The sequence below is a fragment of the Cydia amplana genome, chromosome 12, assembly GCF_948474715.1.
Source record: "Cydia amplana chromosome 12, ilCydAmpl1.1, whole genome shotgun sequence".
Classification (NCBI taxonomy): Eukaryota; Metazoa; Arthropoda; class Insecta; order Lepidoptera; family Tortricidae; genus Cydia; species Cydia amplana.
The window spans coordinates 1,360,114-1,381,828 of NC_086080.1; the positions used below are offsets into that span (position 1 = coordinate 1,360,114).

General features: G+C 38.4%; 1 protein-coding gene and 1 long non-coding RNA gene across 3 annotated transcripts in view; one reads left to right on the forward strand and one right to left on the reverse strand.

Moving 5' to 3' along the window:
- The window catches only part of LOC134652872 (uncharacterized), a 503,949-nt gene that overhangs the window by 257,176 nt on the left and 225,058 nt on the right, over positions 1–21,715 (reverse strand). The window lies entirely within an intron of this gene.
- LOC134652781 (signal recognition particle receptor subunit beta) lies at positions 175–8,905 on the forward strand. The gene is made up of 6 exons (XM_063507943.1): positions 175–392; positions 2,082–2,248; positions 3,987–4,126; positions 4,532–4,663; positions 6,225–6,348; positions 8,792–8,905. Exons 1-6 carry the CDS (start codon positions 290–292, stop codon positions 8,873–8,875), a joined length of 750 nt encoding a protein of 249 aa, XP_063364013.1. The 5' UTR covers positions 175–289; the 3' UTR covers positions 8,876–8,905.

Below are 21,715 nucleotides of genomic sequence, written 5' to 3' on the forward strand. Positions count from 1 at the left end.
TCACAAAACTAAACTGTGAAAACTGTCATTGTCAATGTCATTGTCATTTCATGTTATAACCTGTTTAAGATACAGCAAGACGCGCCGATAAAATAGTGTGATTGTGATTATTCTTGTGCATTTCTTGTGAGAAAGATACGCATAGCATGGCAACACAGACGAGCTGTCAAGTGTCAAATCTTTCAAAACTACCACGAATGCCGATTCGTGTTATTGCGACGTTTTTACGAATTTTCTCTGAAAGTTGTGTTAATTTTGAGATAAACAATCTAATTTAATCGAATCAACAATGGAGTCAGAAGTAGTGAAGGAAAAAATACACACAGAGCCTATGCTGAACGACCCAAAATACATAACCTTACTTAGCTTGATTGTGCTTATTTTTACACTTGGTAAGTAGACTATTTACAGTTATTTGACCTCTATAAAATTGCAGAACTGCAGTTTTTCACGATTTCTGCTATTTCCAATTTGTTGGATTTAGCTATTTTTTGTCATTGATGACCTATATGTATGTTTTATGGTTTTCCTCAATGATTATTGTTTTTCTAACTAATAAAATAGGTATTTTAAGGAACTAACTTAACCACGTGGTTTAAGTACTAACTTACAGCCTAAAATGGACGCCCATGCTTGCAGAACTTAGTCTTATAGGGGATTATATTTTATTATACAATGATGTTAATGTTATTCTTCATACATATTTGTAAACAGATATGAATTATTATTTTGGAGTCAATGTTATCAAAACATGAAGGTAAACAAGGTTATTAATAAATGTGTTATGGCAATATAACAAAGAAATTTACATATAACATGTTTTTATCAAACTTTTTTTCAATTGGAAATTACCAAAATAGAGTGGTCAGCTGATCAAAACACAAGGTTGCAAGGTGGATTCTGTTTTTAAATTCTAGAATCTAAAGTGACAGTTTGTCTGGGCAATTTACTATGTAGGACAGGGGTTTCCAATCTTTTTCAGTCCGCGGCGCACTTGCAAGTTTAAAATTTCTGCGGCAGCACTCTAACCTAGCTAGGGTATTCTAAATAGATAGGTAACATGGTGAGGAGGATTGCCTCGCAGCTCCCTCTCTACTGTCTAAGGCGCACTGTTTATACCACATCGGTGGCAAACAAGCATACGGGCCGCCTGATGGTAAGCAGTCACCATAGCCTATGGACGCCTGCAACTCTAGAGGTGTTACATGTGCATTGCCGACCTTTTTAAAAACCTGTACACTCCTTTTTTGAAGAACCCCATACTGTAGACCCTCGGGAAAACCTCGGAAGGGAGCTCATTCCACAGCTGGAGCGTCCGCGGGAGGAAATTCCTCTTAAACCGCACAGTACGCGACCATTTAGGTTCTAGGGTGTGTGGATGAACACCCTGCCGATGGCGAGCAGTGCGGTGATAGAAAGCTGCCGTTGGCATCATGTCAAACAATTCCTCAGAGCACAGCTCATTGTACAAGCGGTAGAACACACATAAGGAGGCAAGGTCTCTCCTCAGACTTAAAGGTTTAATACGCTTGTGAGTTTGGGATCATCGATGATTCGTACAGCGCGCCTTTGGATTGAGTCGAAGGGTCCAAGCTCCAAGCGGTGCACAGTTTTGGAACGCCTGAGCTGGGACCCTGCTTGAATGCTGCTGCTAAAATGATAAATCAGTTGGACAAATACTTAAATAAATAAATAATTGGATTTGTCTCTTAGTAATTTATATATTAGACATAGTAGGCACACTACTATGTCTAATATATAAATTATTTTACTATCTGGAATATGAATATATAAGGGTGAATCAAGTTTTTCTTGTCACTCGTTGCCATGGTTACGTTTTCCTGGGTCACTACTTATATCCTGATTTTTAGGCATTTAAATTCACCAAACACACTTTTTTGTGATACCCTTTCCATTGAGGGTCATCTACCAAGCGTGTCAGAAGAAGGTGGTGTACAATGTCTCTTGGCTGACCGGACAGAATAACAACAAGAAATAGTTGATCCACCCATAAAACAAGGTTTAATCTGAAACCAGATAGATTGGGTAGTAAATTATACATTATTTTAAATATATTTCAGTATTCTGGTGGTTATTCTCCCGCCGCCGCCACCAGAGGCGCTCGGTGCTGCTCACAGGGCTCTCGGACTCGGGCAAGACCCTGCTTTTTGTCAGGCTGGCCTACTCGCAGTACCGTCAGACTTTTACATCTATGAAGGAGAATGTGGAAGACTATGCTGTTGGTAGCGTAAGTATATTGCAGATGACTCCAAGCTGTTCGTAAACCCTATGATAGACCATAGCAAACTACAGTCAGATCTGAACCGAATCAGGGACTGGTGCCTAAACTGGCTTATAAACCTCAACGAATCAAAATGCACAGTCCTCCACATGCACAAGAAAAACCCCAAGTTGCCCTACACTTTAAACAACGTACAATTAGCAGGAACCACGACCCAACAAGACCTAGGAGTAATTATGACTGACGATCTCAAGTGGGAACCCCATATTTCACAAATGGTAAAAAAGGCTAATTCCATAATCTACATAATCAGAAGAGCTTTTCTTATTCTCACCACCGAAACAATGCTAAAGATATACAAGACCTACATAAGACCAATTCTGGAATATGGCTTTCAGATATGGAATCCATACTTCAAAAAAGATATTGACATGATCGAGCGAGTACAGCGTAGATTTACTAAAATTCCCGCACAGCTAAAGTCACTTTCGTACGAGGAAAGATTAGTCAAGCTGGACCTGACAACACTGCAAAAAAGGCGGGAACGTGGCGACTTGATCGAGACGTTCAAAATCATGCATGGATATTACGACTGTCCAGAGCTAAGCGACCTGTTCACTCGAAACCCAAACACGCGCACAAGAGGACACTACCTTAAACTAGTAACAACAAAGCATAAAACAAATATCGGGAAAAACTTTATTGCAAATCGTATGCTTGGAACAAATTACCCTCTGAAGTTGTGAACTCTACAAGTGTGAATCAATTTAAAAATAGACTCGACAAACTATCAAAACAGTGAAATCGTGCTAAGTGAACTATGATTTAGACGCACCAGCATCAGCTGCCTGTCTAAAACGAAATAATAATAATAATACATTAATGACCTCAAATATACAAAAAATACTCTACAAAAAAAAACAAATAAAAACAATAAGTACAAAAAGAAAACAGAAACACAAGCAGAAGTAAACAACAGGCAGTCTTATTCAGTCATGCAACCTTTGGGTGGCGGAAATTAATAAATTTACATATGTCAGTAGGTAGGTGTAGGTGGTGTGTTGGTGTAGGTGTCTTATAAACTGCAGGCCAGGAACAGTTTTTCATGACCAATAGCATCCCGTGCGAAAACTCTTAAAGTGGTGAAGGGTGTAATGAACCCTCGTGAGCATCAGCTGCCGCTCCGTTTGAGGGTTGAGAAACTGAAGCCATCCAAACACGTAAAAAAACGGAGTCATCACCTAATTTTTTTTTATATCCTCCTGAGTCCCTGAGGCCTTTATAAAAGCTTTAATCCAAATCGAATTTTGGATTAAAATAAAATAGGTACAAGGTTCCAAATTCAAAACTGCAAAAATGACAAGCAGGACTCAGGAGGATATATTATAGTTCGTTTTTTTTAGCATTAGAAATAAGGTAAACAATCTTGATGTGTCTTTTAATTGAAAAACACATTTTAAAAATAAGTTACGGTAAATATGTAACAATTATGAATCTAATACGATCTTTTATAGTCTTCTGCTTTCATAAGTAATAGTTATTGATTTTTAAAAATGTTTTTCAATTAAAAGACATGTCAAAATCGCTTACCTTCTTTCAAGTTCTTTCTAATGCTAAAAAAAAACTGTTTTACACAGATTGACTAAGTCCCACAACATCGCAATTGTATTTTTGTCAGATGATATGGAAATGGATGGAAAGAATAATTTAGATTATTTATGTGCTTAATTTTTTTTATTTTCAGAAAACCCTAAAGCTGGTCGACTTACCTGGGCAAGAGAGGCTGCGGAACAAGTTCTTCGACCAGTACAAGAGCAGCGCCAAAGGCATCGTCTATGTTGTTGACTCGGAGACAGTGCAGAAGGAAATCAGAGATGTTGCGGAGTGAGTTTTATTTCAAAACATATTTTATCATTTACTTTATTATTACTTTATCTCACTACAGGGGTGACATAGTCACTGTGTGACAAAACCCCTTTAAAAATTAAGATAAAAAAAAAATATATTTTATCATTTAATGGGGTTGGCGACTGTCAAAGGTTTGCATAGATGGCGCGACCATAGCTTGCCCCTTTTTCTATGAGATTTGGCTTAAGGGCTGGCATCCAGGGCATTAAAAAATCAAAAATATCCATCCTCATCACACAAATAAATGCCCTTACCCGGATTCGAACCCGAGACCATCAGCTTCGCTGGCAGGGTCACTATATACCCGCTAGGCCAGACAGGTCGTCAAATAGAGGAATAGAAAAATATGGTTCTAAAACATGATTCATTATTTTTCTTCAGGTATTTGTACACCATCCTCTCCGACCCCACAGTGCAGAGCAACTCGCCCCCGGTACTCATTTTATGCAACAAACAGGACTTGCCTCTGGCCAAAGGCAGTCAGGTTATAAAGGGCCTGTTGGAGAAGGAACTGTGAGTATTAGGGTAAATCGTCAATAACTGGCCACCGGCTAATAATTGGCCATCCTAAACTAAAAATGAATTCTTTTCACCTATAAACAGAATTCATTTTAGTATAAGGTTTCAATAAGTGGCTGCCCTTCAATAATTAGCCAACTTATACTAAAATTAATTCTGCGAATACAATTTTTTTTTTACCCTATTTCATATAATTTAAGCATGTAATTTTCTACTCAGAATCAAGCGGATTAAAGGGAAAAAGTGTCCAAAAAAAAATCGTCAGTTTTGTGACACATTTTCACATACATGTTATATAATGGACCGTTACAAAACTGACACTCCAAAACTTGTATGAAAAGCTGTGGATTTTTTATAATGTTTTAATCAATAGTCCCCATGATTCTAACACGACATAACCCAAAAATTGTTAGTTTTTCGAAAAAAAATAATCTTGTGTCGAAAGATGGGTTAAGTTTTGATTCAGGCCTATACGTGCAGCATTGTCCCCTAAAATGTATGAATGTGCTAGTAATCCTAGAAAACACTTCTTACCGAATCGTGTGGTAAATGTGTGGAACTCTCTACCAGAGACTGTTGTTAGTGCACCATCGGTCAACACTTTCAAAAATAGACTGGATACACATTTTAGAACTTTAAAAAGTGCAAAATAAAATAAAATACAAGTGCTTCGATATACACGCATCAGCTCCAAGAGCTGCTAGTGTATCAAATAAAATAATAATAATAATATTTTTTTTTATAATATGTTTATAAGTATTTTGTATTGTTTTTGTAAGTGTTTTTGTATTTTATTTTTATATCCATATTATAAAATAACCTAACTTAAGACCAAAAATAAATAAAGAGAATAATAATAATAATCCCCCATGATGAGAATCTCGTGAAAGCCGAGAAGGACAAGTCCAGTAAGTTCCTAGACTTGGCTCACGAGATAACCGCCATGTGGGATGTTGATTCGACGATCATTGTCCCGATAGTTGTATCAGCGAACGGTCTAATAGCGAAGAGTCTCGACCAACATCTTGAGAGACTCTCGCTAGGTGGTTGGATCAAGGGTCAGATGCAGAAGGCGGTGATCTTGGACACGGCGCGGATAGTCCGTCGGTTCCTCTCTCTGCAGCCCTGACCACCGGCAGCTTGGGCCTTGCCCCGCTGCTGGCGGCACCCTAGGTTAGGTTTTTTTATAATATGTTTATAAGTATTTTGTATTGTTTTTGTAAGTGTTTTTGTATTTTATTTTTATATCCATATTATAAATTAACCTAACTTAAGATGATAAATAAATAAAGAGAATAATAATAATAATAATGACATGACATCAAATCTCTCCAAATGGCCTCTACGTGTTGGATCTATATCCCCACGCACGCCTTATAAATGACCGGGCTCGAAAGACCCGAGAGTTTTGTAACGGAGATACAAATAATAATAATATGTATTTTTTATTGTTTTGTAAGTGTTTTTATATTTTACTTTTATATTCATATTATAAATCACCTAGCCTAGAGAGTTCAAGTAAATAAAGAGAATAATAATAATAAATTCCCCACAGCAACCTAGTCCGGGTGACCAAATCCAGCCAGCTCCAGTCTGTAGACCCGTCCGCGCCCAACAGCGCGTACCTCGGCAAGCCGGGGAAACCGTTCGAGTTCACACAACTCGGCAGCAAAATCGAGGTAACCACATACGAGTATAAGTGCTGATTTAGGGCCCATTTAGACGATGCGCGAACTCGCATGCGATTTTAATTACATTGCGGACCATTGTGGTTACATCAATTGAGCCCACCGATCAATAGACGCAATGTAATGAAACTCGCATGCGAGTTCTCGCACCGTCTAAACGGGCTCTTAGACGGCGCGTAAACTTGCATTTGCGGACTGGTTGGTTACGTCCTTACGTCCAATAGGGTATTTAACATTTTTTAGGGTTCCGTACCCAAAGGGTAAAAACGGGACCCTATTACTAAGACTCCGCTGTCCGTCCGTCCGTCCGTCTGTCACCAGGCTATATCTCACGAACCGTGACAGCTAGACAGTTGAAATTTTCACAGATGATGTATTTCTGTTGCCGCTATAACAACAAATACTAAAAACAGAATAAAATAAAGATTTAAGTGGGGCTCCCATACAACAAACGTGATTTTTGACCGAAGTTAAGCAACGTCGGGCGGGGTCAGTACTTGGATGGGTGACCGTTTTTTTGCTTGTTTTTCTCTATTTTTTGTTGATGGTGCGGAACCCTCTGTGCGCGAGTCCGACTCGCACTTGGCCGGTTTTATTTGTGAATGGTATCAGTCGATCAGGTTTGTTTTGAGGATCAAATGTCTGTATGGGACCCATTGTCTTAAAGCAATACAAAAGTCACAAATGATGGTCAAAGTCTGGCACCCGCACTTTACTGACGAAACGCTTCGAACAAAATTACAATACATCGTGACGTCATCATGTAACGATAGAAGCCGTTTCGATGTATGGAAAACAAGGAAATTGCGATTTTGTCGGTGAAATATTGCGTTTACGTCACACTAGCCCTGTAAGTAGTACCGAGCTGCTAACAATAGCGATGTATGCAGCTCGGGTGCGCGCGACGTACCCCTCGCACCCCGCACGGACCTGTCTATAGTTCGTTTTTTTAGCATTAGAAAGAACTTGAAAGAAGGTAAGCGATTTTGACATGTCTTTTAATTGAAAAACACTTTTTAAAAATCAATAACTATTACTTATGAAGGCTCAGGACCGCTCCGGCCTCAGTTTCATTTCGGCAACTTCTTAAGTAGTTCTCATTCGCATTTGGTCTACTGTTCCGATTCGCCAGCATTCCTATATCGTCACTTTCTTATCTCGCCCGCTTTCTTACGTGGGCCACTGTAGTAACTTGGTTATATTCCTAATTAGACTACAGTGCCGATTCGTCAACACTCCTAATTCGTCCATAGTGCTTACTCGTCAACATTCCTATTTAGACCACAGTGCCAACTCGTCAACTACATAGTGTTTGTGTGCCACGATGTACGTACAGGTCAGGTGTAGAATCGGTTGATCTCAACCTGAAAAACTCTTGTGTTTCAGCTTGATAAGCTTCCTCTACAAATCCAAGTAGTATTGATTGGCTATATTCGTTGTCCATCTCTGAAAAAAAAAACACTTGTAACTACCTATTTATCTGTCTTTCTTAGATACCTATTGAGCTAGAAAAAATATTTTATTTGAATAAAATGTGTGCTGCTTCTGACAGTTTAAGTGACAATCAGTATTAATTCTACATTCTCAATTCAAATAAAAGAACGCGGACGAGTTGGCACTTTGGTCGAAATAGGAACGTAGACAAAAATGGTATATTGACGATATCAGATATTGGACGAGTTGGCACTATGGTCAAAATAGGAATTTAGACAAAATGGGGTATTGACGATATCAGAAAGTAGGCAAGTTAGGAAGGTGACGATTTAGGAATTGTAGGCTGACGACATGGCACTGTGAACGATTTATGGAGATGACGAAATGAAACTGAGGCCGAAGCGGTCCTGAGCCCTTATGAAAGCAGAAGACTGTTAATTGTTACATATTTACCGTAACTTATTTTTAAAATGTGTTTTTCAATTAAAAGACACATCAAGATTGTTTACCAAATTTCTAATGCTAAAAAACCGGCCAAGTGCGAGTCGGACTCGCGCACGGAGGGTTCCGCACCATCAACAAAAAATAGAGCAAAACAAGCAAAAACACCAAGCAAAAAAACGGTCACCCATCCAAATACTGACCTCGCCCGACGTTGCTTAACTTCGGTCAAAAATCACGTTTGTTGTATGGGAGCCCCACTTAAATCTTTATTTTATTCTGTTTTTAGTATTTGTTGTTATAGCGGCAACAGAAATACATCATCTGTGAAAATTTCAACTGTCTAGCTATCACGGTTCGTGAGATACAGCCTGGTGACAGACGGACGGACGGACAGCGGAGTCTTAGTAATAGGGTCCCGTTTTTACCCTTTGGGTACGGAACCCTAAAAAACGAAGTATAGACGGCTTCGTCGAATGACTGTATTGTTTTAAAGACTGTGGTGGGGGCTTAGTCAATTTGGGGGGTAATACTAATATTTACCTATACTCTTTCGCAGGTGGTGGAGGGTTCAGCCAACGCAGACGACGACGATGCGCCCACGCAGATGAGCGCGCTGCAAGAATGGATCTCCAAACTTTAGGTTACTACCTATTTGTATACGGACTATGTACAGTCAGCAGCAGAAGTTGCTAAGCGGGCGAGGTGTTCAAAATTACCTTAACCAGGCGTGTCTCACTCCGCGATTTCGTCGCTTTGCTACAGGTAGCTAAAAGTACATCCGTTCCACACCAATTTTGGGGAAAGCCATAAGCCGCGCGTGGCGCTGTCGCCATCTAGCGGCCATATCTGTGCTGATCGTAACAGACGCGTTTTGTTAGAGAGTGAGTCTTCTGTACTTAGTACTATTATTTATTCTGTGCCTTAACACGCTCTTATTCTCTTAACAAAAAAGTTGCGTCAAGGTCATTTTGAACGTCTGGCCCGCTTAGCAACTTCTGCTGCTGACTGTAATTACGGCGTTATTCATAAACGTCTGCTAAGTTAATCAGCTTATGATCATCGTTTGTCCCTCTCTATGGCATATCGATAGATAGGGACAAACGACGATCATCAACCGATTAAGTTAGCAGCCGTTTATGAATAACGCCATTACTGATCATATCCCGAGCAACACTACGTTTACGATCCCTTAACAACAATATTCTAGGTAAAAAACTTAAGTGAAGCCCCTATTGCATTAATAGGGATGATGACACATGTTGAATTTTATAACAAAATCTAGTAAAATAGATAGCAAACGAACAATTTATCACAATAATGTGGATATTAAAATAAAATATTGAAAAATTACAAAAATACAGGACCTGAAAGTTTCAAAATTTAAGTTTTTTTTAACTTCCAAAAACGATAAAAGTAAGGGTACCATTCGATTCCTTACATTTCATCCATCCGTATCCGTATCCGTATAGCAACTATATACATAAACGCAATATTTCACCGACAAAAACGCAATTTTCTTGTTTTGTCCATACTACAAGATGGGCGATGACGTCACGGCCTCTGGCCGTTTTGTATAGGGCGTTTCGCGAGTGAAGTGCGACTGTCGGACTTTGACTACAATTTCTGATTTTTGTGTTACTTTAATGCAATGGGTCCCATATAGACATTTGATCCAAAAAACAAACCCGATCGATGAATACCATAAAAAAATTAGTCATGTAGCCTATTGTGTAGTTTACGTACAAAATAGTAGATTGTGTCACAAGGGTGCAAAATGACATTTACGGCGAGAGCGTACATTGAATCCTGAACGAAGGGAAGGATTCTACCATTGAATACCGAGCGTAGTGAGGGATTCTAAAATAGAATCCTGAGTGTAGTGAGGGATTCAAGTGTTAACGCCCAAAGTGGAAATAAGTCTGCCATCATGTGACACATACTGCTTTTCACATCACATGAGGAAATTAATACGTTAGAAAATATTATTTAAGCTAAAAAAATAGTTTGCCAAAAAGACAAAAAATCGTATCCTAGAACAGGAAAGTGTGTAAATGAATGAAATACCTACTCACAATATGCAGTTTGAGGGAATGAGGGAAAAGTTTTTTATCTATAATTATTAGTTATAATGATATTTATGAATGTTGCTCGGGATGGCATACAATTATGACTGTTATGTTAAGCGAAAATTCAGAAGCTATCGGCTGTTTGAAACTTTGAATGTAGAGGGCAGCACAGGACCTTGTCTAAGTGTCAAAATCAAATTTAAGTCTCCGATTTAGGTCACTAGATGGCGTACCCTCGAACGCCGGTCCCTATATTAAGAGCGCTAAGACAACAATGAATGGTTTTCTAAAGTATTTTTGTACTTGCAGTCTGACAAAAAAGAGTAGAAATTAAAAAGTGGCAACACTAGTGTCGTCCCGTTTTTCTTAGATTGATTTGAAAGGGACGGCACTACAGTATTGTCACTTTTTTTTTCTACTCTTTTTTGCAAGACTATTAGGGGCATTCCACGAGAATGTCGCTTACGTAACGACATTATTCTAATACTTCTGAAAATGCTGAGTAAGCTATATTGGGTCTGTTAATTAATATTTCACGACTTGGCTAAGAAATTGGCAGTATATTCTAGAACTTTAGGGATTTGATTAAGGTAGCTGCCATACAAGGCGAAAGCGTTACGTAAGCGACATTCTCGTGGAATGCCCCATTAGATGGTTTTATGTGAAATATTGTTGAGTGGGTGTTTGAATGTAACGTTGTCAGCTAATAATGCATTTATTCGGAACATATTGTCGAGCAAAAATTTAAATAAAGCTTGCTTAAATAATTTGGTATTTCAGTTTATTGTTTCCCACTTGGTAGACCCCTTTTAAGAATTATAATTCATATTTTTTTAGGGTTCCGTACCCAAAGGGTAAACACGGGACCCTATTACTAAGACTCCGCTGTCCGTCCGTTCGTCCGTCCGTCTGTCACCAGGCTGTAACGTCGGGCGGGGTCAGTACTTGGATGGGTGACCGTTTTTTTGCTTGTTTTTTGTTGATGGTGCGGAACCCTCCATGCGCGAGTCCGACTCGCACTTGGCCGGTTTTTTTCTTAAATTGATGTGCACACGCCAATGTCATTGGCACAAGTTAAGATAAGCAAATAAACCATGGAAGTTTGGTGTACCATGTATATCTCTGCATAGACCAGGATCTCTAGAAGAGTGTCGTATGCATACAGGGTTGGGCAGTATTTCAATTACATGTATTTGAAATACGTATTTGAAATACAAATTAGTATTTTGTATTTGTATTTCAAATACTACCTCAAAAGTATTTTGTATTTGGTATTTCAAATACTGCACTCACATGTATTTAGTATTTTGTATTTCAAATACTTCAAGCTTCAAAATACATTTCTATAAATACATTTTATTAAATTCTATAATCCTAAAATGTCTAATCTCTCGCACAAGCTGTGAGCCGACCGCGAACCTCTGATCCAGCCGAGATACAATTTTCATTGGCTGGATACTGGATCTATATTAGGTCAACTTCTGCGTGGAACTTTTCGTTTAAATCTAGGGGATAGGGTCATTGCAGTAGTTTCCGTCCATGCACTAGTTTTCGACGACTTGACGGATTATCAAATATATATTTCATTTTTAATTTACTACTTTTTGCGAAATCTTCATCTTCCTCGCGTTGTCCCGGCATTTTGCCACGGCTCATGGGAGCCTGGGGTCCGCTTGGAAACTAATCCCAGTAATTGGCGTTGGCACTAGTTTTTACGATAGCGACTGCCATCTGACCTTCCAACCCAGAGGGTAAACTAGAGCCGTAATTGGAATTAGTCCGGTTTCCTCACGATGTTTTCCTTCACCGAAAAGCGACTGGTAAATATCAAATGATATTTCGTACATAGTTCCGAAAAACTCATTGGTTCGAGCCGGGGTTCGAACTCGCGACCTCCGGATTGCAAGTCGCACGCTCTTACCGCTAGGCCACCAGCGCTTCCTTTTTGCGAAATATCATTGTTATATGTAGACAGATATAATTGCTTAGACGCCTTAGACATAAGGATTGAAATCAGTCCAAATTTGTGCAGGAATGTAGGTATATATTCAAATTTCGTCAAGTGGACGTAAACTAGAGCTGGACGAAAACTAGCGCAATGACCCTATAAGTTTATATGAAAGGATATTCGTTAACGTTAAAACTAAATGCTAAACAAAAAAATAAATAAAGGTATATTTTGTAATTGAAATACATTATTTTAAACACTGTAATTTGTATTTTGTATTTCAAATACCCGTCACCAAAGTAGTTTGTATTTTGTATTTCAAATACTTTTAAAAATGTATTTTGTAATTTGTATTTCAAATACGTGGAAGCCAGTATTTTGCCCAACCCTGTTGCATAATTGTTAGAATGTTTAACAGGGTATAAGTTGAAAATAGTTACACATGCCTATTTATATAGTTATTAAAGCTTTATTTTTTTATTTATGGAATAAATAAAGCTTTAATAATAAAATAATAATTCATATAGTTTCCTTGGGGAAAATGTAGTCTTAAGGCTAAACTATCTCCCATTTCTGGAAAGGTCCGTCGTGCTGTTCCACCCTGTATATATATATTACATAATATTTTGTGCAACAGTACATAAAAGGGTATAGACATTAGGTCCGAGAATTTGAAGACCTAATTATGTGAGCTCTCTGGAAAGGTTAAAAAAGTTAAAAAGTGCTGTTTATTTTTATTACATAGGTACCTAACTTTATCAAACAACGATTGCAAGAAGAGTGACAAATAATCATAAAAAACCAGGTGTGATAATTATCTTACGATATTGAAGGGTGCGCCAAAAATAACAAAAGAGCTAATGATAGCAAGATGACAGTCGATAATGTACCTACACCTTAGTACCTATATCGATTGAGTTTAATTGTTATTTTTGCATATTCATAAACTATAATAGATGCATTGATTGCGATTGAAGGGTTCCGTCGTTCTATTGTTATCTAAAAAAAAAAGGGTTACTTATGTAAAAAAAATGTTATTGAGATGCTTTTGTACTAAAAAAATGACGAGTTACGAGTATCGATAGGTGTTAATTATTAATTGTAAAAGGTTTCAAAGGGTTATGCATATTCATGAGCTTGTCATTAGGCTGATGATAGTGATGATGTTCGATTTAAATATTTAGTTCTACAAAAGGTAGTTAGTACGAGTAGGTACCTACCTATAGTTAAATGCGTTTGAAATGCTGTTTTTGAAACGAATTACAAGTACATAGGTACACTGGTAGGTCAAAGAATTTAATTTCTGTACCATTCCAGACCTTGTCACAGGCCACTACATAGTATAAAACAAAGTCGCTTCCCGCTGTCTGTCCCTATGTATGCTAGATCTTTAAAACTACGCAACGGATTTTGATGCGGTTTTTTTTAATAGATAGAGTGATTCAAGAGGAAGGTTTATGTAAAATAATTTGTTAACCCATGCGAAGCCGGGTCGGGTCGCTAGTACTTAATAATTAGCCGTTCTTAACAGTAAGGTTTAAATTGGCTTGTTTCTTTCTGATTTGTTAAGAAAGGTCAATAACTGCAGCAGTCACCCTAGCACAATTGGCCTGATGACAGTAACAAAGAATCATGGAAATAATGGTTTCAAAGGAACATACCTATATATGTTAATACGATTCTAAACAATGGCCCAATCTCAGTATAAACATTAGGATTATTAATATATTAAATAAAACAAAAGTGCAAAATTCTCCAATCAGCCATTTTGACCGAAACGCCAATCAGAAGCGAGCTAAGGATTGACGTCATCAATCCATGACGTATTTCTTAGAGCAGCATAGACTAACCTCATTGACCGTAATCCATACATCCTCACCAAAGAGTTTGGAGCTTCAAAAATATTATTATTTCGCCACTAAACATTTATTACGTCCAAAAAATATTATTACACGATGTAAAGTAAATATTTATTTGTTATTATATAAATAAAATGCTAAATAATAAAAAATTTCACCAAAAAACTTTTTTAATTATTTGTCTGAATGGAACTATCATTGCCGTGTTGGCTGATCGTAACCAGAAAAAATGAAAAATGAAAAAGTAAAACCGGCGCTCGGTGATTTTCACTCAGAATTTACATTGTATTTAAATAATTCATCTTAAATTGCAACCGTGTGAGTTTTTGTATAAAATGAGTTATTGTGAATAATGTTTGTAATGTATTTATTATCCCTAATCGTAATACCTATATGGTGCTGAATTAACAATATCATTCGGATTCAAGGGAAAATTCGTAACTGTAAGTATGTAAACAATGTCTATCACCCTTCCACCAACGAATTAATGACGTCACAAATGGCTTGGTGGCGTTTTCGCGCGAGGTTTAAACTACCTATAAAAAAAATGCAATTATTTATTTTAAATCTTATGAGTATAGTTGAAATATTGTGTTTTTCGAAACCAATACAAGTGTACCGACAATATTAAAAGGGATTTGAAAATTTGTCATCAGGCCAATTATAGCAACTAGGTAATGTAACCCACTAATGTACGCTATAAAACCAGAAGCAAGCATTTTTTAAATCAAGAATCTTACCGTAATGAGACCACTTGTCACAACGGCCGCGTTATGAGCATTAACGGCTAAATATCGCATTTTATGACGCCGCCTGCGCTGTGTGTGGTCCCCGTCAGCAACTGGATGCAATTCAGAGGAGGATATAATGCTAATCAGCTTTGCCAGATAGCTAACACGATTGGTGTAGTTTCTACTAAGGAATACCTACTTTTAGATACATTTCATCGCAAGCGCGGACTTCTGGCCGAAGGGTGAATGGCGTGAGAATATGCTGGTGCCAAATCCTACACCGGAAGAAAAGTGACCAAGCAAAAACTGTCGTGTCGCCGAAATTATTTTAAGATCTTGCGCTGGCGGCGGCTATTAGGTTCGTGTGACTCTAAACCAGCTGTTGAGTAAATCTAGCAGCTGTCTTTCTCGAACGGTCATTCAACATCCTTATATCGGATCAGACAATGTGAAAAGGCTCTTATGCTGATTCATCATATCAGTCCTTTATCGCCCACTGCTGAGCAAAGGCCTCTCTACGCCACTTGTCCCGGTCCTGAGCTAATCTCACCCAGAAGTGACCCGCAATCTTCCGGATGTCGTCCACCCAACGAGCCAACGGACGCCAGGCGTTTCTTTCATCCGAAAGCGGCCACCATTCTGTTAACATTTTAGTCCGCCCGCCATATATCACTCTGCCTCTGGTTAGTTGAGGTGAACTCTCTGTGGGCGATATGAATAAACAGAACTCACTAAATAAAAGTCTTGCATCATCTTTAATCCTAATAGCCCATGTCCTGTAATCCAAACATAATTGAATATGCGCAGCGCGATCTTATGTTAATTTATGCGAATTCAGAGGCGATGTTCATGTAGGTACCTACTGCCGTATTCGAACTTCAAGATATTCACAAGAGACGACACGTAGATCCATTCTAGATACGTTATAGTTTAAATTTCAACTAGTTCTCTTCTGCAGCGCAATTCGCGCAACTAATGTCACTTTTAAGTTAGATAGAGTTAGATGTGAATTAGATCTCTAAATCATATCCTGTGGAAATCGTTTAAGAGTATCTCCAGAATCGCGGATATGTCAAATTTGACAGGTTAGATCTTTAAAATATCGTTATCGTATCTTGGTGATGTATAAAAGATATCTAATAGATGTCTATTTCAAAATCCGAATCGGGCCCTATAATACCTATAGATGTTTTGCAACCTTGCATAACCTCATCCACCTTCCATTTATACAATATACCGTGTATAAGTTATTTATGTAAAGTAGTAAGTAGAGTAAGACCAAAGAAAGTCTGCAGCGCTAGATTAAAAGTAGTTTTTAAAAATCAGTATGCGACAACACCACAGAAAATGGATTAAATAGTCTTGATACTTGTGAAATTTCTACCATATTTACCGTCTATAAAAAAATTAAGCTGTATGCACAGCTTAATTTTTATGGTAAAATAAATTTCATTCCATTCTATTGAGATGTCACTATTAATATGTAGATGTCGCAGTCGGATCGTATAATCCGCCGTATTACATTACGGCTTGCCGTTTTCTAAAACAGGGGCGTTTTGAAATGCGGCGGTTCGACGATTAGCCGGATTGAATGCGGCTGAATGAAAATCCGCCGGAATGTATTCGACGCCATATGTTCTTCAACACGGCTAGCCGTAATGTAATACAGCGAGTCATTAGCCGCCGCTTTGACAGTTTTTAGTGCCCATTTTTAACACTCGTGGCGCTGCCTGACATAACAACAACAAACTATGAAAAACGCTGGGGTGTCCATCAAATCTGGAGTTCTTTCTTTTCAAAAAACATTTCCTTCGCAACTTAACTAGACGGAGCCCCGCTTCGCGGAGCTCCTATTTCTGAGCGGTTTGCCCTTCGGGCATCTGAAGCTACCTAACGAACCTAACCTACCTATCTATTGATTTAGTGAGACGTCCGTGAAAACATTACACTTTGGGGAAAAAAGCGTAGGTAGGTAAGTAGGTTAGGTTCGTTAGGTAGCTTCAGATGCCCGAAGGGCAAACCGCCCAGAAATAGGAGCCCTGCAAAGCGGGGCTCCGTCTATTTAAGTTGTGAAGGGAATGTTTTGGAAAAGAAACACATGTAATGCGGTGGGACCATGGTAAAAATAAATTAAATTGCAAACATTGTCAAACTCCGGTTACGTAGGCGACCGAAAGAACTGCATGGTCACTCTAAATAGTAGATACGATGCGGCTAAACGTAGGCCGCTTTATTGAAGAACGTATCGCAATGACAATCCGGCTAATCGTCGAACCGCCGCATTTCAAAACGCCCCTGTTTTAGAAAACGGCTAGGCGTAATGTAATACGGCGGATTATACGATCTGACTACGACATATACATATACTAATATTGATAAATAACATTGGGAGAATGTGACATTTGGCTTCATCAAAATTATTAAGCTTATGTAATATCCGCGACGGCCTAGTGGTAAATAGGTACAGAGGGTCTACCGCGTACACCGAAGTTCTCAATATCAAAAAGATGCCCATCTTTCTCTTTTACTCCCATTAAGGCGTAATTAGATTGACAGAGAAATTGCCCGCAATTTGCGAACTACAGTTTTCGGAAAACGAAATAAACCATTAAAACAATAAACATAATTATATTAAAAATAAATTTTAGCTTTAACTAGTAGGTACCCATGCCGTGAGCATTAAGCATGGAGGTTGTGGGTTCGAGCTCGAAACCCGGCTAGTTAGTACCAATGAGTTTCTCGAAATGTTAGAGGAAGTTCATAAGGTAAGTATGCCTATACCTATTAGGTGTGTTCAATTTGCTGTGAAACCTTAGTCTAAACCAATATTATATTATCTAAGTAGGTACATATGGTGAAGTATTAAGATGTTTCATTCCACTTACCCGTCATCAACTCCAAATTTTGTAAACATTGTCGTTTTTGAGCTTGAATCGCCTCGTGCTTATTTTATACTGGTATAAAATTATTCGTCATGCGGAAAAGTAACTCCCGCACGCCGGTTTTGTAAGGTTTCACCATGTTTTTTCCGATCATCACAAAACACAACGAATATTTAAACGATTTTGACAAACTCATACCATAGTGCATGACGTTAACTGACTGCTAAAAAACATTGCCATATGTAGTTTTTTAATTCGCTGTCAAATTATTGCGCTGCAGACTTTCTTTGGTTTGACTCTACCTATAGTTCGTTTTTTTTAGCGTTAGAAAGAACTTGCAAGAAGGTTTAAGCGATCTTGACAAGTCTTTTAATTGAAAAACGCTTTTTAAAAATCAAAAACTATTATGAAAGCAGAAGAATATATTAAATGATCGTATTACTTAGATTCATAATTGTTACATATTTGCCGTAACTTATTTTTAAAATGTGTTTTTCAATTAAAAGACACATCAAGATTGTTTACCTTATTTCTAATGCTAGAAAAAACAAACTATAGGTAAGAGGGAATTACGAATTTTGTAACAATAACAAATCATTCTTACTGTTTAAATGTTCGACAAAATCGCGCATCACTATTTCTTAGCATTTTATTGGCGAATCATCCACCGGGTTACGTAAATACGATTAGCAGGAAAACTGTGTTTGTTATGGATCAAATTTTATTTAAGATCACATATCCATTTCATGGTTTGGTGAAAGTTGACTAATATACGCATACTAAGTACTTCTGTGTTTGATTGTGCTAAATGAGTCGATGTTTTTTTGCTGTCGTTTTTAGTGTTCCGTGCAAAACTTTGTTCACGGAACACTTATGGAATCACTTCGGTCTTGCAAATCAGTTAAATGCGTTTTTCTTAGAGACCGTTTGACGCAGATACCTACCTAAAATTTAGCAGGAATAGTTATAGCAATTACCACCACTAATATTGTAGGTAAGTCAAAACCGCTTATTTCTTATTTTAGGGGGAAATTGAGTGGGTTGAGACCCTAACCTGTTTTTTTTAGACGGCCAAAGCCATGCGTATACCGTTTGAATTCAGATTACGCCACGATTTTGACATTTGCGACAGCACTGCAGCAGTCGGCAGTAATGTCTAAACGTCTGGCGTCCATAACGGTAACAGTTCACCATCAAGCGAGCTAAAGGTAGGTAGTTATGATTGTTTATCATCACTTTTTATGGATTGACGAATGTCATCCAAATCGTAAAAAATCAAGACTATCCTGACACGTTCACAGCTGAAGATCAAAAAAACACGGGACACTTTGTTCGGTAATATCTGTAAAGTGACCAGATTTCACTGCTTCTGAGTGTAAAACCGGTGGCGGCGCTTGTTAAGGCACACAATTAACTGATTACTCTGAAATAAGCGTGGCGGCCGCGGCCCGACCTGGGTCTGCGCCTTGTATTGGCCTCGGCCGCTGATAGCTTCTTAATAGAGCGAGCAACGTAACAAAATAATAAATCAATAATAATATAACAGTCCTCCTCCTCAAGTTTGGCCGTGTGGTGGCTCCAAAATAAAACCCGAAATGGAGTTACCGTAAGGCGCGAGTAGGGTCCAACCTGAAATAAGCGGCAGATTCCTGCAGCCGACCTGTCTCCACACGTATTGGCTCGCCTTTCCTGTGCTGGGATAAGACAGTGAAGCCGAGAGGGTAATGCAGGTGCTGGGCATCCCTGCGTTTCCTTCCTTCCGTCCCAGGCTGTGTAACGGGATGTCTCTCTGGTTTTACACCATAAACCGTCTGCAATAGACGCTAAGGCCTCCTCATCGTTTTCGGTGGCGGCGACCCTAAATAAACATTATGGGCGTTTTCTAGCGTGACTCGTGAGTGAGCCCTAAATGTGGCTGAACCTATTTAAATGAAACTTAAATGAAACTTGTTATGGGGAATATGGAGTTATGTAGTTTAATGCGCGGGGAAGAATATAAATATCTGTAGGTACTTATCACACAAATAAATGCCCTCACCAGGATTCGAACCCGGGACCTACTTTGTAAGCAAGGTCACTACCGACTAGGCTAGGCCATGACCGGTTTTGACTTGATAGACTTGCTTCATAATGTGGGCTCTAACAGAGGTAATCTACATTCGCGTCCCTTTGTCGGTGCCTGTACATTGTTGACATTTTGTGGGGCAAATCTTCATGCCGCGGTCCCTTTGATCGTACCACCGTCCACACCGTTAACAGACAATTTGCAACCTAATTACCGAGACATAAGAGTCATCGACGGCCAATAACCCTTGGAACACCACGCGTATCGTGCGCGGCGCGAAATTTGAACCTTGTCGGGATGCACGAAGGTTGATATTGGCTTGTAGCCGCGCGCGTCAGTTGACGTCTTGGGCGGTCGAGGGGTTAAGTCGCTGTTAGTACACCGCTTTAAAATTTTATGGAAGCCTCATGAGTTTTATAAACGTTTTATAATTAGGCTAGGATTGTTTTTACTGGCTGTCTATAATGAGATAAATTATGCTTTTACATACATATTCAGTTGCGGGTAATAAGAAACAGTAATGGACATTAAATAGTTGTTCTATTGCAGCTCTTTATATATAAATAATTAATTAAGGTACGTATATCTTAATCTGCTTGTACGGTTATTTTAAAGTGTACTAACTACTAATTAAGTAGTATTATTGTAACATTGTCAAATCGTTGCACAAGGGCCGCGTACAACTACCTAGTCAAGAGATAAAATATCTATACTTTTATTGTAGTTTTATTTTTTTCGCCAGATTTCGATAAAATTTGGAGATAATTATGTATCTCCAAATTTTATCGAAGTTTCTTCATCATCATCTTCCTCGCGTTGTCCCGGCATTTTGCCACGGCTCATGGGAGCCTGGGGTCCGCTTGGCAACTAATCCCAGTAATTGGCGTGGGCACTAGTTTTTACGAAAGCGACTGCCATTTCACCTTCCAACCCAGAGGGTAAACTAGGCCCGTATTGGGATTAGTCTGGTTTCCTCACGATGTTTTCCTTCACCGAAAAGCGACTGGTAAATATCAAATGATATTTCGTACATAAGTTCCGAAAATTTTATCGAGGTTTCATATTCTGTAAAATATACCTAAACGCAATTTCACCGTATGTCCTAAAACATCTTCCCATGAGTTACGATAACGAATAGACTATTCGTAACTTAACGGAAAAATATTTTTTTTTTGTGGCTAATTGGAATTTCGTGATTATTTCGTACCTATAGAATCAGGAACCCTTCAAACAAGTCTTATCAAATTGTAACGAAAAAAATCGACAACAAAGTGAAAATCGAAATTGCTTTTCTTTTCATGATATCCTTGTCTATGAGTGTGATAAATAGTATGGGTCAAATCTTTAAAGTTAAATTTGGCCCACTTCCTATTTTAAATTAACTGAAATTTTGAATTAATATGTACATCGGATGACAATATTATGATGACAGCATCATCAGATCAGCTCCATAGTTGATCTGATGATGGAGACAGGAGGTGGCCATGGGAATTGGGAACTCTGTGATAAAACAGCGCAAACTAATTGTGTCTGGGGTTGTTAGAATTGTCTCCATGAGTATTTTAATATTGTCATTGTCCAATGAGTTGTTTTGCAAATGTTATTGCGACGTCTTTTTATTGTTAATCTGAATGACCGACATAAGTAGGTACAGTCACACATATATCTGAACACATCTCTATTATCAAGGCGTTAGAGTGCGTGTTCAGATATTTTGAGCACCTCGGCCGCTCCGATATATCTGATGGCGGCTGTACATCAACACAAACACATGGGCGACAGATCTTGTCAATCAATCTCGAGGTAAGTATAAGTATTTACTTCTCATATCGACTTTCAACAAAATCCTCCATAATGCATGATCACAAATTGCCACTTTTTTCCATTCAACCTTTATAAATATTGAGCAATAAATAGGTAAACGCATGA